This window comes from Crocodylus porosus, unplaced genomic scaffold, assembly GCF_001723895.1.
Source record: "Crocodylus porosus isolate Cpor-Errol unplaced genomic scaffold, CroPor_comp1, whole genome shotgun sequence".
In the NCBI taxonomy this organism is placed as follows: Eukaryota; Metazoa; Chordata; order Crocodylia; family Crocodylidae; genus Crocodylus; species Crocodylus porosus.
The window spans coordinates 50,712,064-50,737,564 of NW_017728950.1; the positions used below are offsets into that span (position 1 = coordinate 50,712,064).

Consider the following 25,501-nt stretch of genomic DNA (forward strand, 5'->3'; position numbering starts at 1 on the left):
TTTATGTTGAAGCCAGGTGGCTTGCGTTTCGGTTACAGTTACACCGGAGGACTGGGTGAGGCTGTAGGGGTGTGAGGAGGCCTCACGGGGGCTCCCCAGCAGCTTGGGGGTTCCCAGTGCCCAGTAGGGGCACAGTGCCAGTGGGGCACAACTGTTTGTGCCGGGGAGGTGCGGTATTGTGCCGGAGAGGTGTGGGGTGCGGGGTTTTGGACCCCAGCCTGTAAGGGTGGTGTTTTGCCCAGTGGGGCAAAGGACCCAGAGAAGGGTCAAGGGGCCAGGCATGGCTGCGGCCACCTGAGCCCCAAGCACGAGGAGCATGGTATAGGCCCAGAAGGGGGGCAACGGCCACGGAGAGCACGGCATAGGCCCCAGGGAGGGCGAGGCCCCAGAGAGGGGGGCGAGCGCATGCGAAGAGCGCGGCGTAGGCCCAGAAGAGGGCAATGGCCACGGAGAGCATGGCATAGACCCCGAGAGGGGCGAGAGGCGCTAGAAGCATGGCAGAGGCCCCGAGAGGGGCGGGGAAGCCCAGAGGTGGGCGATAGGCCCCAGAGTGGGACAACAGGCTGAGGTGTGGCACGGTTACGGGCAAGGCCCCAGAAGGGCGTGAGAGACCCTGGGAGTCAGAAGGGGTGCCAAGGAGCCCTGAGGACACACAAAGGGCTGGGACCTAGTATCATGGCCCTAGTGAGAGTATTCCAGCACCACCGGCGAGGCTTGGGCTGCAGTGCAGGGGGGGTACAGGAGCCACAGACAGCTCCCCCTGCCATTGGGGCGCGTACAAATGGGCAGCTTCCCGCTAAGTTTCATCATTCCTTACTTATAAACAAGATCAAGTCGTGGCAGGCGAGAATAGGCGGGTGGTGGACCCGTTGCAGGAGTCCGGAGTTGCACGTGCGGAGATACTCCAAAAATGAGACTCCTGCGACAGTTGTACGTGGCACTTTTAGGTGCTATGTGCAGCATGGATCCTGAAGTGGCTGGCATGGGCACTATACGCAATGCAGTCCTAGAACTGCTAGGACAGCCACCATGTGGATTTCAGACCAGCTGGAATCAGGATCAGGTATGCTTGGGAGAGGGAGATGGGGGCTGTGGGCCCGATCCAGCTCGTGGACCATCCCCACAACAGCCATCCAACCCACAGGGCCAGATGAGTTTGACATCCTTGCTTTACAATGCAAACAAAAATAAAACAAACAAGCCCAACCACAGGGTTAGAAGTTATGAAGATTGTAGCTCATGCAGAACTGACATCATATGTATTAACATACTATCCTTGGCACATAACTCAAAGTGTACTTGAATTGTATTTTTTTTTTTTTTTTTAATTTCCTTGAACACATCTGAAAGGACACAGGAAAGGGCAATGCCATTAGAGCAGTTCTACATAATACTTCATTAACACAGATTATCATTTGGCAGAATGTGCCATGTATTCATATACTTGCCATGGGGAATCTGTGCTGACAACTGTAGCCTTGTGATAAGCTATGGGTTTTCTTGTGTTCTTTCTGTGTTACTGTGTTCAAGTTATAACATCATGTGACTCAGCTTATGTCTTTAGCATGTGCAGAGAGAATGAAAAGTTAAGTGCTGGGCTGGTTACATGCAGGAAGAAACCGGTGGACCTTTCAGTATCAGCAGAATCTTTAATAGCTTTGTTGATATATCAACAAAGGTGAGATGCCAGACAAGCAACAGTTGTACAGAGATAAAAATGACAATGGTAGACCAGGCTGGAAACAAGTAGTCTGCCAGCTCCTGGCCAGAAGAGTCTGGGGACTGAGGCAAGTAGAGGAGCATTAGAGAGCTGAACGCGAGCAGCTGCATATCTATGGGTTGCTCAGGTCTGTGTGGGCTGGCTGCCCTTTGCCCCAGTAACTGCCTTTACTGAAGTGACTGCGGTCTGTGCTGCTTGGACTTGTGGGTGCATGAGTTACCCCAAAAGGAGGTGAAGCTGGATGCTTTCAGGAGTGAACTCGATGCTAGCTAATTGATCAGGGCCATGGAGAGCCACAGAGGATGAAGGACCAACAGGCCAGGGCTTCAATGGGAGCTCTCAGAGATCAGACAAAGCCACAGTAGTCCTGAGCAAGCATCCACGGGAGGGCACTGGGCATTTTGACACATTCAAGCGCTGCAGTGCTGGACGTTTTGAAAAGCATCTGGTGCTGTGTCGCTTGCAGTTGTATAAGAAGCGAAATGCACATCAGTGCAGAGAAAATGGCAGTGGTGTGCTTTAGTTCAAAAGTGCATTACTGCCATTTCCTCATGCTGAAACACATTTCATGGCTTATACAACTGCATGTGGTGCAGCGCGGTGTGCATCAGCTCACATGCAGAGCAGACTCGATTAATCAAGATCTCCGATCTGTTGCAGGATGAAACGGTATGTGTATAAATGCCCCCTGTGACGAGCCTAAAGCTGGGTGCTCCTGACTCAAAGCACACAAAGTAATTGCTCATGACCACACTCCTGTACTGTACAGCACCCAAAAGCTCTCAGTTCAAAGCCTATTAGTTACTATAATTCATAATAAAATTACAAGTACAGAAATACCCTATTGTGCTCTGGAAGAAATAGTAACATGGTTAAAAGAAGAGTAGCTCAATACTATTAACTTAACAGATAAGCATTTATTTAATGAGAAACCTTGAAGCAAAGTCCAAACTTCAGCATTATCAGTAGATATGTACATGCTGAACAAGAAATTACCTAGAGAAAGAGAAATATGAACACATTTTAAATGAAACTTTCTCCAGTTGTACCCTCAGCCAGTTTCTTAATACAGAAACCATCAGAGAATTTCAAATCATACTATACAATTATGGTTGATCAGGTGCATTAAAGTTTCTTAAAATAAGTGAAAAAGTATCAGAGAAATAATGACAGGGATGTAGACAGCATCTTGGAAATCAGAGAACCCAGAACTTCATGAAGAAGACTGACAAGAGTTTGACACAGAGATTTTGGAAGATCAGCATGACAGAAATTACTGGTGAAATTCTCTAACTACTCTTATGTGGCAAGTTGTCCTAGAGGATAGTGGTCTCTTCTGAGTGTAAAAGTCTATGACTTAATGTTAATCTCAGGTCCAAATGCACATATGGACAAAGTTGATGCATTGGTGTTTACTTAAAAGGAGATGCAATGAGATACACCAACTAAGTATGCGACTGTTAATGTGGGAATTCAAGTATATGTCCACACAGAATTAGAGTAGTGAGGAAAAGAAGAGAATTTCAGCAGCTATCCTCTGAATGAGGGAAGAATGGGAGTAAGGGAGGCCTAGGAGATATAGACTGAAACACGATGAAAAATTATTATATCCAAGTTAAAGGGGGAAAAATTATAAATTTGCATAAGATACAGGATTTTCTGAGGACAGAAATATGATGGGAGAGTGACGGAAAGCTAAGGTTAAAAAATCTGATCATCTTTGCAAGCACAAGAGATAAAGACATGAAGATAATGGAGGATAGAGAAAGATGTAGAAAGAGAAGATCTAGGTGTAAAACTAAGCTCTGTTTTAGCCACACTGAGTGCATCTAAACATGCAATTAGCATGTACCCATAAGATATAGCACAGTTTTCGCAAGAATTTATTGCTCTAAAGCACTACCTTTACACATGCACCCAGTACCACAACACATTGAGCCAGGGCAGAGTAGCCCTGGATGGCAGGGGGCCCAAGGGGTCAGTCTACCAGCCCAGAGCTGCTCTGCCCTGGCTCAACATGCTGCAGAGGATCTGGCTGGGGCACAAGAGTGTTACAGTATGGGGCTAGCTAGCAGGCTGCCCTCACACTGTAGCAACCTCGTGCCCAGCCAACTCTGGTCACTGTCTACACATGCATTTTGGCACACTAAGTAACTCTGCCGTAGGATAGTCCTATTCTACAGGGAAGCTGATTAATTTACTGTGCCCTAATAAGGACACGTGTAGATAGTGATGCTTTACTGCGGAGTTAATTAGTCAATTCCACAGTAAAGCACAGGGGTAGATGCGCCCACTGAGTTTCAGCTGTTTGTAAGAGTGGAAATGAATTAGAGAAAGATATAGGCAGGCAAGGTTTTTTGAGAAGATGTGATTTTTATCTTTTTTTTTTTTATTTTATTTTTTTTTTTTTTTATTAGACCAACTGAGTAGTTGGAAAAAAGTTCTTAGCAAGCTTTTGGGCTCAGTCACCCTTCTTCAGTCATAGGGAGTCTCTGCTGTTCTGAGACTCCAAGGAATGAGAGAAGCTAAAAGTGAAGACATCTTTTAGAGAAAGAAAGGTAGATAAGCGGGACTGCACAAAAGGAGAACTGCTATTGAGGGGAGGTCATCCTGACTGAGGTTATGCAACCCCATCTAATTATTGGGCTTCTCTCTCATAACCCCTCCCCACAAAACTATTCAGATGCCTCTTGCCCACCATGATCATATCCCACCTTGTATTAATATGAATGAATATCATGATAATGAAATAAAGAACTAAGGTAAGGGCATACTCCATTTACAAAGAGAGAAGTAATAGGGTTGGAAGTGGACTAGAGAATGGAGATACTACTTCAAGAGACTGGGTGAAGGATAACAGGGAAAGGAAAAAGTGAGAATTTGGGCTCTGAAATTATGGCAGCTCAGCTGTTTCAATAATCAGCAAAATTCTGCACAGACATAAAAGAAGAGCTGATTTGGGTAGCAGGTTTCAAAACACATGGATCTGCAAATACAACTGTTCAAACATGAGGTGTACACTGTAGAAAGGAGATAAAACTAGGTTACAATGGAAAACTACGAGGGAATGGAACATACGGCAACAGTAATATATGACAATAGTGAAAACCAATCCATGACATAATAAGCAAAAAGAAAAAATGTGATATAGAGCTGGAGTAAAGAGCGCACTTGTACTGATTTCAACAAGTAAATCATTAGTTTTTCAAATCAAAGAAAGGAAATTCAATCAAAAACAAAACTCCAAAGTAAGCAACTGGGACTAATGCAATGATATGATTGAATATTCAAAACATGGGCAGTCTGCAAATTTACATATTTTTCAAAACTCAGCCTTCTTGAAACAATGGCATATATTAATAGATAACATTTACAGAAGATTCAAATATTACAGCATACCACATGTGGACTAAAATGAGATGTTTCTGAAAATATAGCTTTGATTCACCTGTCTGTATTGCATTTAAATTCTAAAATATAATTTTGATTAAAGATTTATGCTTGAGTCATAATTAAACATATGGTCCTTGAGGAGGGGACCACTTCTGTGTGTGTGTGTGTGTGTGTGTGTTTGTACAGCACCTCATGGAACAGGATCCTTTAACATGATTGGGGGCCACTGATGTTTTGGAAATACAAATCATAGATAATAACATCATTTTATATTGATCGTATATACAAATATAGATTATTTATGAAAAGGGTTAAGTTTAATCACAGGCATCATCACTTTTTATATTGCGGCATATCAAGCCATGGCATAGCACTTCAAAGGCTGTACTAGGATAATCTTTACTAAAAGCTTTCTCTATCCGGATCTCACTGCAGCAAATTTGGCAGGGCTGCCCACTCCTTAGTACACAAGTGGTCACCTTGATTTAAACAACAATAAAGCCCAGACAAAGAAGCAACCCAATAAGCTGAGGCAGACTCAGCAGTACACATGTAAACCTAGTCGACCTCAAAAGATAAGGAAGACTGGTTGGAGGAGGAGAGAAACAGTTGCTATAGTCTCTTTGGGTAGTCTCATGAATAAAACAATAATGCTTTCACTCAGCACCTTTCATCCAAAGCACAGAACAATTTTTCATATTACTTAAATTTACCTCTGTGCTGATCTAACTGAGTGAGACAAGAGATTAATACATGTTCTTATGGAATCAACCAATGATGCAAACCATGACTCCTGAATCTCTGCCTGTTGATATATTTACTTTTGTTTGCTTTAGTAACTCCCCTTTCTTATATGGCAAAGTTGGTTTAAAACAACGGATCTGTATTCCTAACTGTCCTTCACTTCATCCAGAATGTAGTGAAACCTAGGAGGAGGGGAAGGTTGGGGGGAAGATAACAACAACCTTATCCCTTATTCCAACAAGGGGTGAAGAAAGAGAAAGTTAAAAAAATCATTAATCCTATACAATTTATACACCCAACAAATCTCATTCCAAACATACTTAACTGTGTACTTATAATAGTTTATTTGTCTGCCTAATGCCTGTGTGACACAAATGCATCTGCATTCAATAATTCCCCTAGAGACAGTTCTTAGAGTTGCTGAATCACCTTATTAGCTTTAAAAGAGTCCAAATATCTTTGTGGACAACCATTTTAGACATAAAATGATTCTTGAAACTGGATGTTAACCTTTTAACTAAATCACAATAAATTTCTCCAGCTAGATGTGTATTATGAATTAGTATAGTTGCCTACAGAGAATAATCACATGTTCTAATTACCATTTTGGTTATACGCATAATTAATAACATTCTGGCTTAATGGGACGCTATCTTAAGACAGTTGCATGCTTCAGGTCCAAAATCCAACTGTCAGCTGCACTGCCTAAGACAAAGAAATCATGACGCTACATTTTTTTGCTTTGGCAACACCACACAAATCTTTATATAAGATATGATGATAAAAATTATTCTTTTGTTTTCCACCTACTCTATCAGTGCACATTAAGCATCATAATAGTGCTTTTTTATTGCTGTATTAAACTACAGTGTAAATTTACATTGCAATCTGACCATACATTCATATTGGCACTCAGCAACATAAGTGTACATATATCCTAGTAACTTAAATTTCCAAATTATACAAACAAATTCAAATATGAAAGCAAACTTACTGATTGTAAGCTTTCATTTTCACGAAGACAAGCTGTCTGGAGCTCTGATTTCAGAACTGTAATGTGATGTCGATGAGATGCTATTTCTCTCTCCAGTGTAGCAACTCCGGAGCTTGCAAGTTGGTAGACATTCATAAAACTTTTAACCACGGCCTTTAAAGATAAGTAAAATAAATCATCAACACCACATGCACATAAATGATAAACAGCATGCATCCGAAGTAATTATAGAATGAATCACAATAGCTAACTTCTAATATTCACACAAAAAATTACATAATAGTTCAACAATAGCATTTAATAATTAAAAGGCATAGCAAGGTCTATGTATTCCAAAGGCTATTGTAAATGGTTAATAGCATTAGAGAAAGCACAAGACCTACATTTAAAGTAGAAAGGGTTTCCATATGTTATTTTCAAATATAGGTTACTTCATTAAACCAATACACTGTATTGAAATACAAGTTTCAGTGCTAGTTCAGTTTCTGTCTTAAGAGCTTCAGGTAAACATGATCATTTTCAAAATGTGCTAAGTTATTAACTCTCCCACCTCACATTTAAAAAAAAAAAAAAAAAAGAAATTTAATTTGGCAGGCAACAAAAGAAACCAAGTAAAGCTACAGACCTCTGAAAGTAAATAACTTGATTACAATATAGCTGGGAAAATATAATTGTGTTCATGTATATAGTGGAAGAATGTCCCAGCTGTGTAATATTGATCAAACCGATAATAAAGTTAACAGCACAAGAGAGTACAAATGATTTGGCAGTACTGGTAACTTTATATCTACCCTAAATAGTATAACACTGTTGAGATTATTGGACTTCTTTACAACAGGTTAATCACATTTTATAGGTTACAGTTTTCCCTTCTGAAATGACCTGCAGTGAGTTTTCTAATGTAAGAACAGCATTAAGGCTAATAAGAAATTGGCCTTCTGAATAGAATTCTGAGGTGCAGAGTAAAATAAATCCCATACAGCTAACGGACACTTGCAAGGACTTTTATAATTTTTGTTTCTTTGTTTTACAAATTTCTCATTTTATTAAATTAAAAGAAAAATAGCAGGACCATCCCCAATTTATACTAGAGTCAGGGCTGCTGAGGACAAAATTCATGGGCATTTCCATTCTCTGCAGGGTCAAGTGCCTAGTCGAGAGGCACCCCAGAAGGACCGGACACAGTGGTATGGCAGACAGTTACTACCAGGGCCAGGGTTACTCATGCTGTCGCAGTGTCGCCCCCCTCCCCCCCGGGTACAACTGGAGAACAGGTACAAGGCCCTGGCAGCATTGGAGGAGGCGGCAGGTGAGGATGACTCCAGAGGAGCCGATGACACTCCACACATGGCACAGACTGAGCGATGTCAGAAAATCCAGAGGAAGAGACGCTGGGTCCTCGTAATGGGCAACTCCCACCTGAGAGAAATGGAGGGACCCATCTGTCGCCCAGATCCCATAGCACATGAGGTTTGCTGCCTGCCCACAGCTCAGATTTGGGACATCATGGTGATTATCCTGGACCTCATCCGGCCCTCTGATCACTATCCCTTGGTCCTTATCCACGTGGGCACTAATGATGCGGCCAGGAGTAGTCCGGACCGCATCACGAGAGATTACGAGTCTCTGGGGGCCAAGCTTAGGAAGATGGGAGCACAGGTGGTTTTCTCATCTGTTCTTCCAGTGAGCAGATGTGAACAGTGCCAGAAGGCCTCCATCAGAAAGGTCAACCAGAAGCTTCGGAGCTGATGTTACTGGAAAGTCTTCAGATTCTTCAACCATGACCCACACTTCTGCACAGGAGACATGCTAGGGTGGGACAAGCTCCATCCCTCCCTGAAAGCTAAGCATGTTTTCTCTTCCAGGTTGGCTGATCTCGTATGTTGAGCTTTAAACTAGGTTCACTGGGAGATGGGGATGCAGAGGTACAGGAGGACACTTCGATGTCAAGCCAGGTGATGTGAACAGGAACAAAGTGACAAGGGCCCAGGCAAGCTTGGGAACAAGAGGGCAGCATGAACACCCATAGGAGGTCTCAACTGCCTCTATACAAATGCTAGAAGTATGGGGAATAACCAGGAGGAACTCGACCTCCTGCTAGCTAGCAAAAAACAGACCTGGCTGGGCTTACAGAAACCTGGTAGGATTCTACCCATGACTGGGTAGTAGACATTGAGGGCTATAGGTTGCATAGACAAGACAGCGGAAGGAGAAAAGTTGTGTGGCGGGGGTGTAGCTCTCTATGTTAAAGAGTAGTACATGTCCTCAATGATTAGGACGGGTTCAGAAGAGGGGCAAACTGAGGCACTCTGGATTAGAATGCAAGGGGGTCATGGGGAAAGGGATTTGATAGCGGGTGTCTACTACAGACTGCCTCACTAGGGGGATGCGCTGGACCTGGAATTTTCAGGTCAGCTCACAGAGGCTGTAAGGACAAGGGACGTGGTTATCATGGGTGACCTAAACTACCCAGATATCTCCTGGGAGGATTGGTTAGCCAGGTCTGAAAGTTCACATAGGTTTTTTGCCTGCATACAGGTCTTCCACCTAACCCAGGAGGTACATAATACCACCAGAGGAAATGCCTTGCTGGACTTGGTCCTTGCCACAGGTGATGACTTGGTGAGGGATCTGCAGGTGCTCAACTACCTAGGCATTAGTGACCATCGTCTGCTGGAATTTACTATCCGGTGCAGGGTGGTGAAAGCAAGCAGTAAGGCAAAAGTCCTTGACTTCAGTTGGGCCGACTTCAATGAGCTAAGGAGATGAGTAAGAGACAATGGGGACTCGGAGCTTCAATGAAATGGGAGTCCAGGACGAGTGGTTGTTCCTTAAGGAAATGTTCCACCAAGCTCAGAGGGAGTCAGTTCCTACGCAAACCAAAGGGGACAACAGTGCTAAAAAGCCCCCTTGGCTCAGTAAAGGCATCCAGGAGGGCCTGAGGGCATACAATCAGTGGAAGCAAGGGGCTGTCACTAAGCAGGATTACACCTCCATTGCTCATGATTGCAGGGAGCCAGTTAGGAAGGCCAAGGCAGAGATGGAACTAGGGCTAGTGACCAGAATTAAAGATAATAAAAAGTCCTTTTAAAAATACATAGGGAGTAAGAAGGCACCAGGTAATGTGGGGCCCCTACAGGACAGACCTGGCAATCTGGTGACTGCAGCAAAGGAAAAAGCTCATCTCTTGAATGAGTTCTTTGTCTCCATATTTCTGAGCAGGGACCAGGACAACTCCCCGACAAGGATTACAGACAGGCTCAGGAGACACGAAGCCACGCCTAGGGTCAGGGACTGTCTAGTTAGGAAATTCTTGGAGGGGCTGGACATGTATAAAATCAGCAGGTCTGGATGCTCTTCATCTGAGGGAACTGAGGGAATTGGTGAAGCTCATAGCAGGGTCCATGGCACAGCTGTATGAGCACTTGTGGTGCTCTGGCCAGGTCTCAGAGGACTGGAAAAGGGCCAATGTGGTCCCCACTTACAAGGGGAGAAAGGAGGACCCGGGTAACTATAGGCCAGTTAGTTCCACCTCAGTCCTTGGGAAGACTTTTGAGAAAATTATCAAGGAACACATCTGCGGATGCCCAGTATGGGAGGTAATGCTCAGAGGCAACCAATGTGGGTTCACTGTAGGCAGATCCTGCCTGACTAACCTTGTTCCCTTTTACGACCAGGTCACAAGGTCCTTGGATGCAGGCATTGAGGTGGATGTCGTCTACCAGGACTTCAAGAAGGCCTTTGACACTGTTTCTCACCCCATTCCGATAAAAAAAAAAAACTAGGTGACTGTGGCACTGATGCCTACACAATTAGATGGGTGGCAAATTGGCTTGATGGTCGCACCCAGAGAGTGGTGGTTTTTGACCTGGAGGGATGTGGGCAGTCGAGTTCCCCAGGGCTTGGTCCTCAGGCCCGTGCTATTCAACATCTTTATCAGCGACTTGGAGGTGGGCATAGAAAGCACGCTGTCCAGATTTGCTGATGACACAAAGATGTGGGGAGAAATGGGCACACTGGAGGGGAGGGACAGAATCCAACTAGATCTAGACAGGTTACAGAGGTGGGCAGATGTACTTAACTGCGTTGAATTCCATTCTATTTTCAAGGTGCTGCATCTAGGGAGAAGGAACCTGCAACATATTCAAGGCTGGGGAACACCCTTCTCAACGACACAGTGGCTAAAAGGGATCTTGGAGTCATTGTTGACTCCAGGATGGATATGAGCCACCAATGTGAGGAAGTGGTCAGTAAGGCTAACCACACCTTGTCGTGTATTTACAGATGCATCACTAGCAGGTTCAGGGAGGTGATCCATCCCCTCTATGCGGCACTGGTCAGGCCACAGTTGGAGTACTGCATCCAGTTCTGAGTGCTGCACTTCAAGATGTGGCTAACCTTGAGAGGGCCCAGAGGAGGGACACTTGCATGGTCGGGGGAAGCAGGCCAGGCCCTACAAAAATAGACTAAAGGGCCTGAATCTATTCATCCTCCACAAGTGAAGACTGAGAGGGGATCTGGTGGCCACCTATAAACTCACTGGGGGGGACCAGAGGAAAATAGGTGAGGCTCTGTTCCCCCAGGCGCAACTTAGTGCCTGGGGGAACAGAGGAGGGATCCAGGCACACATGTGTCCCATGCACATGTGCTCCCTGACCTGACCCAAAGTGGAGGTGAACACAGCAGCAGTGGAGCCAGCAGCAGGGGCAGCAGCAGCTGAACCCCCTAAGGTAAGTGGCGCAGAGGGGCTGACGCAGCTGAGCTGGATCCAGAGGGGAAGCCTCCTGGATCCCTCTTAACTGAGCTGGTAGGGAGCCACGCTCCCCAGCCATGCGAACAGAGCGCGCCGGCGTTTGCGCCAGTGGGCGAGCTGGAAGGGCCAAGAGGGAGATTCCTGTTAGTGCGGGGCAAAGGCACCACACTAAGCCAGAAACAAGCAGCAACTCCTATGACGGTGTTGACACGGAGTGCTGCCAGCGCCCCTGCCTGGGGGGCGCAGTCTTCCCAGGGCTTGTCTAAGGCCTCCACCCAGACAGACCCCACAGCAGGGGCTGGCATCCGCCTACCCCCTGGCCTGTGGGAGTTGCCCAGTAAGGCCTGGGGGGGCAGGGATTGGGGACCCCTACACCTGTCCTGCAGGTGCCCGCCTTAGGGCCCTGGAGGCACAGGTGAGGGAGCTCCAAGATGAGGTTAGCAGGCTGAGGGGAATCAGGGAGGTGGAGGAAGAAATTGACAGCTATTTCCTTTCCCTGCAGGGTCACACACCCAAGGAAGAAGCACCCTGGGAGGTGCCCTCCACTGCAGAGTGGCAGATGGTCACCTCCAGAACCAGGGCTGCTCATAACACAGCAGTACCAGTTCCTCCAGTCCAGATGAAGAACAGGTACGAGGCCCTGGCAACTCTGGAGGAGAAGGAAGGAGAGGAGGCAACCGGAGAGGAGGCAACTCCACGCTCTCCAGGTTCTGAGCAGGCCGAAGGAGCTAAGCAGGCCAGGAGGATAGAGTGTTGAGTGATCATCATAGGCGACTCCATCCTGAGAGGTAGAGAGGGCCCCATCATGCGAGACATGCGAGGTCTACTGCCCACCTGCAGCAAAGACTCAGGACATGAAGGAGATGATCCAGGCCGTGATCCAGGCCACTGATTACTACCCCATGGTCTTAATCCATGTAGGTACTAATGATGCTTCCAGTAGAAGCCCTGATCACCTGATGGCAGGCTACCACACTCTGGGGGGCGTGCTGAAGGAGATAGATGCACAGGTGGTTTTCTCTTCTATCCTACCAGTGAGCAGACATGGAAGATGGCATGCAACGTGCATCACAGAGACCAACTCGTGGCTTCGGGAATGGTGTCTCGAGGCAGGCTTTGGCTTCCTCAACAATGACCCACACATCACAACAAGAGACATGCTCGGATGGGATGGGCTCCACCTTTCCCCCAAAGGTAAGCGTGTGTTTTCTTCTAGGTTGATGGATCTCCTCTGGCGGGCTTAAACTAGGCTCGTTGGGGGAAGGGGAAGACAAGGGCTGAGGAAACATTGGACTGCCAAACCAAGCAACACCCGCAAGTACAGCCAAGCCTAGACCAACAAGCAGAACACATACACAGGTAAACAATAGGGGCCAGGGTAATGCTGAAAGTAGGGGGCCAGTGCACACATCCATAGGAGGCCTCAAATGCCTCTAAACAAACGGTTGTAGTATGGGAAACAAGCAAGAGGAACTTACCCTCCTGCTAGCTGACACCAACCCAGACATAGTAGGGATCACTGAAACGTGGTGGGACCCAATGCATGATTGGGCGGTAAATATCAAGGGCTATAAGCTGTACAGGAGGGATAGGACAGGGAGGAAAGGTGGGGGCATGGCACTCTACATTAAGGAGGAATACACATCCTTGTGAATTAGCAAAGAATCAGAGGAGGGGCACTCTGAAGTGCTCTGGGTTAGAATACAAGGCAGTCGAGGGAAAAGAGATTTAACGGTGGGGGTCTACTACAGATCAACCAACCACGAGGAAGAGCTAGACCAGGAATTCTTAAGTCAGCTCATGGAGGTAGTTGGGTCAAAGGACGTGTTCATCATGGATGACCTGAACTTTCCAGACATCTGCTGGGAAGAGCAGTCAGCCTGGTCTGACTGCTCACATAGGTTCCTAGCCAGAATGCAGGATCTCCATCTAACCCAGGAGGTGCACAGCCCCACCAGGGGAGATGCCTTGTTGGACCTGGTGCTGGCCATGGGTGATGACCTGGTGAGGGGGCTGAGGGTGCTTGACCATCAAGCCCAGAGGGAGGTAATCCCAACATGGATCAAAGGGGGCAGGAGGGCGCAAAAGCCCCCATGGTTCACCAAAAGCATCTGGGAATGTCTCCTAGCTAAAAAGGAGGCGCACACCCAATGGAAGGGAGGGGCCATCACCAGGGAGGATTATACTGCGGTTGCTCGGGGACGCAGGGGGGCAGTCAGGAAGGCCAAGGCAGAAATGGAACTGGGACTAGCTTCCTGGATCAAGGACAAGAGGTCTTTTTTTAAATACATAGGGGGCAAAAAGAAGGTTCCGGGTAATGTGGGATCCCTGCAGGACACACTAGGAAATTTGGTCGTCACACCAGATGACAAAGCCAACATATTTAACTATTTCTTTGCCTCCATTCTCCTGAGCAGGGACCGGAACAGCCACCCCCCCTCTTGGTCCCCCTTAGACTCCAGGGGAGGGACACCTAGACCAAGGGTTGGTGAGGAACTAGTCAGCGAACTTCTGGAAGGACTGGATGTCTTTTAAATCAGCTGGTCTGGACAATCTCCACCCTCGAGTACTGAGAGAATTGGCTGAGGTCATTGAGGGACCCCTGGCACGGCTTTACGAGCACTCGTGGTGCTCTGGTGTGGTGCCAGACAACTGGAAGTGGGCCAATGTGGTTCCCATCTTCAAAAAGGGGAGGAAAGAGGACCCGGGAAAATATAGTCCAGTTAGCCTAACCTCAATCCTGGGCAAGCTTTTTGAGAGAATTATCCTGGCGCATGTCCACGAGGGGCCAGCGGGGGAGATTATGCTTAGGGGCAATCAACATGGGTTCATTAGAGGCAGGTGCTGTCAGACCAACCTGGAGGCCTTCTATGACCAGATCACAAAATCCTTAGATGCTGGGGTAGCAGTGGACATAGTCTTTTTGCACTTTCGGAAGGCTTTCGACACCGTTCTCACCCCGTTCTCATTAAGAAACTGGGGGACTGTGGTGTCGACATCCACACAGTCAAATGGGTTGCCAACTGGCTGGAGGGCCGCACCCAGAGAGTGGTGGTGGATGGGTCATTTCCTACCTGGACGGATGTAGGCAGTGGGGTTCTGCAGGGTTCAGTCCTTGGGCCCCCACTGTTCAACATTTTCATCAGTGACTTGGACAGGGGGTAAATAGCACCCTGTTCAAATTTCCTGATGATACGAAGATGCGGGGGGATGTGGGCATGCTAGAAGGGAGGAATAGGCTGCAATCAGACCTAGACAGGTTACAGGGGTGGGTGGATGAGAATAGGATGGGATTCAACACAGACAAGTGCGAGGTGATGCACCTGGGGAGGAAGAACCGGCACCATACCTACAGGCTGGTTAACTCCCTTCTTGTCAGTACAGAGGCAGAAAAGGATCTTGGAGTCATCACTGATGCCAAGATGAACATGGGCCGGCAGTGTGGGGAGGCAGTCAGGAAGGCCAACCGAACCTTGTCATGCATCCACAGATGCATCTCTAGCAGGTCCAAGGAGGTAATCCTCCCCCTGTATGCGACACTGGTCAGGCTGCAGCTGAAGTAATGTGTCCAGTTCTGGGTGCTGCACTTCAGGAGGGATATGGACAACATGGAGAGGGTCCAGAGGAGGGCCACTTGCATGATCAGGGGGCAGCAGGGCAGGCCCTATGAGGAGAAGCTACGCGACCTGAACCTGTTCAGCCTCCACAAGAGAAGGCTGAGGGGGGATCTAGTGGCCTCTTACAAACTAGTCAGAGAGGACCAGCAGGCATTGGAGAAGTCCCTGTTCCCCCAAGCACTACCAGGAGTAACCAGGAATAACGGTCACAAGCTGGCAGGGGGTAGATTTAGGCTAGGTATCAGGAGGCGCTACTTCACAGTCTGGACGGCTAGGATCTGGAACCAACTTGCAAGAGAAGTGTTGCTGGCTCCTACCCTGGGGGTCTTTAAGAGAAGGCTAGATGTACACCTCGCTGGGGTCATTTGACCCCAGTACTCTTTCCTGCCATGGCAGGGGGTCAGACTCGATGATCTGCTCAGGTCCCTTCTGACCTTAGAAACTATGAAACCTGGGATAATAAGGAATAACAGCCACAAATTGATTGAGAGCAGGTTCAGGCTTGATATCAGGAGGCATTACTTTACATTTAGGGTTGCCAGGCTCTGGAATGGGCTCCAAAGGGAGATAGTGTTCTCCCCTACCTTGGGGGACTTCAAGAGGAGGTTGGATAGATATTTGGGTGGGGTATTTTGAACCCAGCACTCATTCCTGCCCAGGGCAGGGGGCCGGACTTGGTCCCTTGGTCCCAGGGGATCTGTTCAAGGTCCCTTCTGACCCTAGAAACGATGAAAAATGGCTAAAAAATGAAGGGAAATTAGTAACGTCACACCTTGCATATAACTTACTTTCAACAGTTCTCATCAAGATTTCCTAAGTACTTCACAAATTGTGGCCTTGACCCACAAAGGATCTATAAAAGCATAAGGATTGGCTTGTGTGGAGACCTTTGCCTTATCAGTGCCTATCATGTCAGACACACACACACACACACACACACACACTCTCTCTCTCTCTCTATTGTCTACTAAATTGTATCCAAGTGTGACAGACATGCAAACTACATTCAAAAATCAGATTCAGACAAAAAAAAATAGCATATTTTATACAAAACAGTAAAATACTTAAACTGGGTGACCATATTTCCATTTGCAAAACAGGGCACTCTGTGTCAGGCTCAACTGTTTCTATGTTCTAGTCTCAGTTCAGCTGGGGGGAGGAAGGGAGAGGAGAGTGAGGCATGGCAGAAAGGGAGAGTGGAGTTATGTACATATGGGGGTCAGGGGGGAGGAGGGAGAGGGACAGTCCTCTACTGGGCATCCATCAAAAATGGGACAAAAGCATATATTTGAATGCACTGATGGAACATCTGGGGCAGGTGTTTAAAAGGGGGCTGCTTCAGCAAAAACAGAACATAGGGTCACCCTAATTTAACCTTAGTTCACCTATCATGTGCTCAAGACTGGCCACATGTTTAAATAACTTCCTGGACTGGAGCCTGCAATACATAGTCATACATTTTTAAATTCTCATTTTCATTATCTTATAATGAAGGAATCCCATTATATCAAACACAATGTCATTTTTTTGTATCCAAAAGCATAGGGGGAAAAAAAAACCTTGCACATTATCTTACTTGAAAAATTGTGTGCAAATGCACAATTTACAGCTGAAAACTTGTAAGGGACAAAGGTAAGACTATGGCTGTAACTTATATTCTTGTATTTTCTGATTATTCTTGAAAAATACCCACATTCTGAAATTATCTGGTTTTATTATTTAGTATGTGACTTGTAAGTATGCATACCTACATCACAGAATTAAGCACAAAGGTAAGTTAGGATATGCAGACTGGCTTTCCTAGCCTGCTCACCCTAATTGCTCAAGCACTGATCTTACTGTATCCTATAATGCTGTCCCTTCAGATGCCCACAGGAATCAACAGGACTATAGCCAAGTATACAAGGTTGTAGCACTGCTTTCTTTGATAGTGTTCTGTGCATCTCATTTCTGCAAATCCTTCTCCCTGCCAAATTTGAACTTTCTAACCCCAGCCACTTTATTCACAGAGTTGTTTAAAACAAGGTTGCAAACATTTTTTTAACATCAGAAATAAGGTACATCTTCCCAATTGTTCTGCTTGTTCTGAACATCCAGAAAATAAAAACAAGTAGCCTAAAAATCAGAAAGTTCCAGCCAGGAAAACAGCTGACTGGAACAGTAGTGCTTGTGCACACTTAAGGAGAGTAGTCACTAGTATTCAATTTAAAAGTCCCACAGAATACAGACAAGTCAGGCTAAATTTGAATTCATCCAGGATATGGGGAACAATATCCTCTACCCTTCCAAAAGGAACCATGGGCTCTTCAAAAACTAACCTACATCAATTTTAAATCTCTGCCAAAAGATGGTACTTCCAGAAGAACAATGCTCTTATCAAGTAGGGACATGTTACTGCTAAGTCATCAACAACACTTTTAACAGAACAGAAGTTTCATTAGGTGGCAGTGGTGAGTGGGACCAGGTGAAAAAAGGGAGACACATTACAGAGCAGCTCTGTGCCCTGGGCAGCAGCAGCTGCTGCAATGCTGATGTGGCCAGCCACCAGCTGTAGCTGCAGCTGTAACCTCTCTCCAAAAGGGAGGGGACCAGATGCTAATCTGCTTGTCCCCTACTCTCAGAACTGCTACTGGGTGTATTTTCTGTCTGTTCATTGTAAAGCTTTTCAGGCAATGATTGCATAAGTTTCTAAAGGAGTTCTGATTTGCAGGTTACAGATGCAAACACTATCTATAATGCCCTGGGAATCAGTGAACAAGCTCTGTTTAACAGGGATCAGCACGGATCCTTTGGTCCTAACACAATAAATCTTCCCCCCACCCCTCTAGTCCTACAGAAATAAAATATTTCCCCCCTTACTATACAGAGGCACAGAAAGTTGTAAAAGCCATAGGAATAACAAGTAAAGAAAGTTTCCTACCCCTCCTGCTTCATCTTTATAGCACTAAATTTGACATTCAGACATGTCTACAGGAACCACATTTTAGTGAGCCCTTCTGTTTTTGAATGTCGTGGTAATAGTGTGACATGTAGACAGGGAATAGAACATCTGAAACTGTGTAACAAATCATGTTTCATTACAAATAAGAATGATTGTTAAAATACATATCAGGCTTTGATTTTCATCCAGAAAAACCAGTCATAATGATCCCTGAATGTTATAGGAATTTTTGCAACCCAGACATGCATTTGCAGGCACGTGCACATGCACGTGCGCGTGCGCGCGCACACACACACACACACACACACACACACACACACACTTACTTAAATAGCTAAAACCTCTTTCAGACTGACGACTATTGTAGGAATGTTCGTAGGGCCATAGACTTTGCCAACAAAGCCACAGAAATTCTGAGGGCTAAAGAATGTTAATATTAAACATTAAAAAGCCATTCTAAGGATGGAACACAGGATGCAAGTTAATAAAGTTTAAAAGTTACATAGGGCTGCCAATTTTAGATATAAATGGTAATGAATTACTCTGGATTAACCAAGACAATAAAAGGAAAAATCCAGATAGATGAACTTCCTTCATAGTGACCTCCTCTCCTTCCTTTTACCCTTTTATGCCTCTATTTCATAAAAGATACTATTTTTTTAAAATTCTGCTGTTGGTAGCCAGAGATTATAATGACAAAAGGTTAGGTATTAAGAAGAACTTTCTCACTAGGAGGGCAGTAACCAACTGGAACATGTTACCCAGAGAGGATGTGGAATCTCCACCCTTGGAGATTTTTAAGACCTGGCTAGCTAAAGCCTTGGCTGGGATGATCTAGTTGGGGATGGTCCTGGCCTGAGCAGGGGGTTGGGCTAGATCAGTGATTCCAAACTTTTTTGTACCAGGACCAATTTGTAAATATCAATGGCCAGCCCCAACCTAGTGCCCCTGACCTTGACCTGCTGTCCTCCCTGCCAGGCCCCAGCCCCTTCCCCCCATGTGTGGGGAATGAGATGGGTGTGTGGGGCATGGGGGGCTGCAAGCAGCCCCTTGCAGGCTGGAACTCTGGCAGCCTGCAAGGGAAAAGCCATGGTTTCCCACATTTTTCTCCTTTAAAGAGAATCCATTTCTGAAGTTTACTCGTGACCCTTTCATATATTCTCATGACCCACTTTTTGGGTGGCAACCTACAGGTTGAGAAATGCTGAACTAGATAACCTTCTAAGGTCCTTTCCAAGCCTAAATTTCTATGATTCTAAAAAGAGTTTTCAGCTTGAGAAGTGACTTGTACTCCATTATTACAAACCAGGATGCTATCGGCTTCACGAAAACATTAGGACAAGATTATGAAGACTCCCATTAGCAAGCAACAATATACAACTTTAAAAAAGTACTGAAGATTTCGGCATTGGGGAAGTCTTCAGCAGCGGATGGTCTGTATTTCAGGTGTTGACAGGAGTAAAATTTTCACTAAGTCCCATTTTCAAATGGGACTTTTAATCAGTCTCAGGACTCTTAAGTGCTTAAGATAGTTAGGCACAGAGGCAAGCACCTCGTGGGATTTTCAGCATTGCTAAGGTACCTAATGTCCATTGATTTTTAAAAGTGCTTAGGAGCTTTTGAAGGTTCAACCAAGTTCAAGCTATATTTTTGTTCAAGTTCAAGCCATAAGAGCCCAAGTAATTAAAAAATTTAAATAAGTAAATAATCAGGCCCTAACTTACTCTTTAAAATGTAACACTTTGGGTAAAAAGAATCAAACTGATTTTGAAAAGTAAAATAAAAGGTAAGGCTTACTCAAGAGTATATAAAAATATACTTTTCAATAAAACAAGAACAAGTTACTTAGTGTAACAGGCAAGTAGAGTCCTGCCCAACAAACTAGCAAATTTGAAGATGGCTTTATTCGTGCTGTAAAGTTCATAGATTTCATAGACATTTGGGTTGGAAGGAAACCCGGAGGATCACCGAGTCAAGCACCCCGCCCCAGGGGCAGGAAGTCAGCAAGGATCGTAGGATCCCAGCAAGATAAGCTCCAAATGTGTCTTGAAGGCGTTCAAAGTGGGCGTTTGAACTGCCTCATGTGGCAGTTTGTTCCAAACCTTGGGGGCTTGGACAGTGAAGAATTTCTTTCTTGTGTCCAGCCTGAACCGGTCACAGTGGAGTTTGTGACCGTTCGATCTTGTCATCCCTTGGGGGGCTCTGGTGAACAGTCTTTCCCCCAGATCCTGATAAGCACCCCTGATAAACTTATAGGTGGCCACCAAATTACCCCTGAGCCTGCACTTTTCCAGGCTGAATAGCCCTATTGCTGTAAGCCTCTCATCATAAGGTCTGTTTTCCTGACCTTTGATCATGTGCGTGGCTCTCCTCTGCACCCTCTCAAGCATCTCCACATCCTTTTTGAATTGTGGAGCCCAAAACTGGACACAGTACTCCAGCTGCGGCCTCATCAAGGCCGAGTACAGCACAAGAATGACATCCCGGGATCTGCTTGAGAACCATCTATGGATGTAAGCCAGTGTTGCTCGCTTTACTAGCTGTAGCATCACACTGAAGGCTCATGTTCATCTTGTGGTCAACCATGACCCCCAAGTCCCTTTCATCTGTAGTGCTAACCAGTGTAGTTACCAAGCCTACATGCATGGTGCAGGTTTTTCCTCCCAAGGTGGAGAACCTTGCATTTTTCAGTGTTGAACACCATCAGGTTCTCGTTCACCCATTTCATGAGTCTGTCCAGATCCACCTGGATCACCCTTCTGTCCTCAGGTGTGGATGCTTTTACCCCAGAGTTGGGTGTTGTCGGCAAACTTGGCCAGTCCACTTCTGACACCAATGTCAACATCATTGATGTAGCTGTTAAACAGTATAGGCCCTAGCACAGAGCCTTGTGGGACCCCACTGGTCACAGCGCACCAAGACGATTGGCTCCCGTCAACCACCACCCTCTGGGTCCTACCACAGAACCAGTTCCCCAGCCAGTGGATTGTGGTGACGTCGAGGCCACAGTTAGTCAGTTTAACCAAGAGGTGATCGTGGGATACCAGATCGAAGGCTTTTCTAAAGCCAAGATATAAGACGTCAATCTCTTCTCCTTTGTCCAGGTGATAAGTCACTTGGTCATAAAAGGAAATGAGACTGGTCAAGCAAGACCTACCCGCAACAAACCCATGCTGGATATCCCTCAGGATATTGCCTTCACCTAGTTTGTTAAGGATGGTCTCCTTGATAATCTTTTCCAAGACTTTCCCCAGGATAGAGGTCAGGCTGATGGGCCTGTAGTTTCCCGGCTCTACTTTCCTCCCTTTCTTGAAGATAGGCACAATATTGGCCTTCTTCCAATCATCGGGCACTTCACCAGAGCACCAAGAATTCGCAAAGATCCATGCCAGGGGCTGAGCTATGATGCTCCCCAGCTCCCTGAGTACCCTTTGGCATAACCCATCAGGGCCAGGTGACTTGAAGGTATCCAACCTGTGGAGGTGTTCCTTCATGAGGTCAGCTTCGATGGAGGGCAAGGAATCGCCCTTGCCTGGGCCTCCCTGACCCATAGCGGGCAGGGCCGTCCCATGAGGCTGATGGAAAACTGGCGCAAAGTACCCATTTAGCAAGTTTACTTTTTCCTGGGTGTCAGTTGCCCGTTGCCCCATCTGGTTTAGCAGGGGTCCAACATTGCCCTTGCTTTTCCTCTGGCTCCCCACATAGCTAAAAAAGGACTTCTTATTGTCTTTAATATTTGTAGCTAGCTGGAGTTCCATCGCAGCCTTGGCTTTCCTGATTTGCTCTCTGCAAGTCCGGACTAAAGCAGAGTATTCTTCCTTGGTGGTGGTTCCTGTCCTCCGTCCTTTATAGGTCTTCCTTTTAAGACGCAGGAGGTCCACCAGTTCCCTGGAGAGCCAAGGGGGCTGCTGTGCCCTTTTGCTGCCTTTCCTCCGAGACGGGATGGACTTTGCTTGTGCATCCAGGATTGCTCCCTTGAGGAGCATCCACGCATCCTGAACTCCCCTCTCCATTGGGTTGTGGCCTTTTAGGGCCTCTCTGACAAGCCTCCTTAGCTTGTCAAAGTCAGCTTTCGTGAAGTCGAGGACTTCTGTACAACTGACTGACTTGCCAGCTTTACGGCAGATAGAGAAGGTGATCAGTTCATGATCACTGTCACCCAGCTTCCCTTCGATTGTTAGGTTGCCAATTAGGTCATCCCTGGTTGCCAGTACAAGGTCGAGCAGTGCTTTACCTCTTGTCAGCCCGTAGACTTCCTGCATCAGATAGCGGTCATCCACGCATGAGAGAAAGCTTTGCGACCACTCCGATTTGGCCGAGCACTCCTCCCATACAGTTGCCGAAGGATGCAAGTCCATACGTCAATATCATGAGCACTGAAGGTGCTACCTCATGAGGTCCTGCAGATGCCAGAATGCTACTCCATCCCTGGGCACAGAAGCACCAACAGGTACAGAGTATATGGCACTGAAGGCAGCATCCTGTCAGGAGGGCAGGGCCCTGCTTGTTGTGTCACCTGAAGCTGTTGCTAGACACATGACAAACCCATCGCTGAAAGCAGCCTCACAAGGTGGCTCAACTAAGGCTGTCATGGGGGGAAAAACACCTATTACAGCTGTGGCCATAAAAGAACAAAGCTATTGTAGCTGATAAGGGACACATAGAATCTGTAGCTCTGAGGCTCTCTTGCCAAAGACATCTGTGCACCACCAGCACACAGCAGTGTTTTTCCATACTGTTAGGGTAACGATACGGATTTTGGGGAGAACTGGGTGTGCAGCTGAATGAAGGTTTTTTCCTGTGTCTCAGCAAAGCTGCTGGTCACAGGGCTGGATGATATATTAAAAGCAACTAACTTTGCTAATGCTTAAGTAAGCAGACTTTTAACAAAAGGATCGGGTGCAAAGTGTACGATGTGTTGTGTAAAAATAAGATACAGACCAACAGCTATTGTTAGGGGACAAAGCAGAAGTATGGCCTTGGAGATAGTGCTGAAGTCAGCAAGAAAGCAGAAAGAACCAACAAGAAACCACAGTTGACTGGGAGAAGATAGGGGTACATCTTATGTATACGCTCTTAGCAGAGAGGCATGTAAATGAACAAAATGCACAGGCTAGAGAAATGGGTGGGAGCAAAGGAGGGATGAGGGTGGAATGAATGTTAATGAGTATGAGCCAAGGTGTATAAGTGTGGAAAAAATTACTGTTCTGGGTGGCTCCCCAAATTGTTGGTTTTTTGGGAGCTAGTCTGACGCTGTCTCCATTCTAAATAAAGCTGTTCTGAGCAATGAAAGACATGCTAGGAAATCTGGTCATCACACCAGGTGACAAAGCTAACCTATTTAACAACTTCTTTGCCTCCATTTTCCTGAGCAGGGACCGGATCAGCCCCACCACTGGGACTCCCTCAGGTCCCAGGGGAGGCACACATAGGCCAAGGGTCAGCAAGGACCTAGTCAGGGAACTTCTGGAGGGACTGGACATATTTAAATCAGCTGTTCCAGATGATCTCCACCCCAGAATGCTGAGGGAATTAGCTGAGGTCATTGTGGGACCCCTGGCACGGCTTTACAAGGACTCGTGGTGCTCTGGTGTGGTGCCAGAGGACTGGAAAAGGGCCAATGTGGTTCCCATCTTCAAAAAAAGGAGGAAGGAGGACCCAGGAAACCATAGGCCAGTTAGTCTTACCTCAATCCTGGGTAAACTTTTTGAGAGAGTTATCCTGGTACATGCCCACGAGGAGCCAGCAGGGGAAGTTATGCTTAGGGGCAACCAACACGGGTTCATTAGAGGCAGGTGCTGTCAGACCAACCTGGTGGCCTTCTATGACCAGGTCACAAAATCCTTAGATGCTGGGGTAGCAGTGGACGTAATCTTTCTGGACTTTTGGAAGGCCTTCGACACTGTCTCTCACCCAATTCTCATTAAAAAATTGGGGGACTGTGGTGTCGACACACACACAGTCAAATGGGTTGCCAACTGGCTGGAGGGCCGCACCCAGAGAGGTGGTGGATGGGTCATTTTCAACCTGGACGGATGTGGGGAGTGGGGTTCCACAGGGCTCGGTCCTCAGGCCCGTACTGTTCAACAACTTCATCAGTGACTTGGAGGAGGGGGTAAAAAGTACCCTATTAAAATTTGCTGATGACACTAATGTGGGGGGATGTGGGCATGTGGATTGGGAGGCAGTGGATCCACCCTTCCTGAACATCTCCCTCTATATGCCCACTCCCACCCACACAGTTCCCCCACAATCCACCCACCCTCAGAACTCTTCATCCACATACCTGGCCCTGTGCATCAGGAATGAGGGGACTGGGGCAGGGGGAAGGCTGTGGGTTGAGAGTAAGAGACAAGGGTAAGGGCAGGACACTAACATATCACTGCTGCTCAGCACTGCACATCCTGGTGAGCGAAATGGGTAGGGGCAGCTCTGATTTTGCTATGACAAAAAAGCCAAAAGCCAATGCCTAACTGTATAGATATTTAGAATTTATTTTATTATGATGATGGAGGCACTGGTAGGCTTCCAAATTGCTTTAAAATTGTAAATATATCAATAAAACTTTGTCTAACGGATTTGAGGTCTGTCTGTCTTTTGTTTTACTTCTGGAAGAACATGAATTTTGGGGTATTTTAAAGAGCGACTTTGGGATTTTTTTTTATCAGGGATTTTGCAGTTTTTAAATAGGGAAGACCAGAATTCCTGATAGGGAGGCAAGTGGCAGGAACCAGGCAGAGGAGCCTGCTCAGAGCTGGCACCCAGGATGTTTTGACAGTTCAAAGCAGGCCACCACATGGGAACATCTTCCAGGCGATAGGTGCCCAGATGCCCAGGTGGTGGCATACATGGCAGTAGTACCACACAAAGGCCAACTGTGCAGCCACAGCCCACTAGCAGCTAGCCCAGAGGGGCAGATGCCTCTAATGGCTGTGTTGTCCCCATCTCATTCTGGCAGGCATGCAGCCTTGGTGCCACATGCTGTCACAGGTGGCAGCAAGTCATTGCTAGGCAGCAGCCCCCACTGCCAGACTGCTGCAGTGGGTAAAGGGAGCAGGGAATTCTCAGGGCTGCTTCAGCAGTCCAGTTGGCACAAGTACCAGTTGGCTGGGCCCCAGAAGCTCCTGAGAGTGAGTTGCCCTGAGCTGCTTGCCAGGGTAGATTTTCATACTGCTGAGGCCAACACAGATGCTAGCCCCAGGCTATAGCTCCCCCTGGCTGCAGATGCAGGAGGAGCCCAGTAGGGCTATTTTGCACCAACTAGTACAATTTCCCCCACACCAAAGTGCATGTCTGGGCACACGTGCTGAGGCAAAAAGACCCAGCTCAAATTTGCACC

General features: G+C 46.6%; 1 protein-coding gene across 5 annotated transcripts in view; it reads right to left on the reverse strand.

Annotated features, from left to right (window-relative positions):
• The window catches only part of CCDC171 (coiled-coil domain containing 171), a 304,988-nt gene that overhangs the window by 30,200 nt on the left and 249,287 nt on the right, over positions 1 to 25,501 (reverse strand). For all 5 annotated transcript variants that reach the window (XM_019555118.1, XM_019555120.1, XM_019555115.1 and 2 more), the window contains one exon: positions 6,852 to 7,004. In XM_019555118.1, the coding sequence (XP_019410663.1) occupies positions 6,852 to 7,004 (153 nt within the window). The remainder of the gene's footprint in view (positions 1 to 6,851; positions 7,005 to 25,501) is intronic.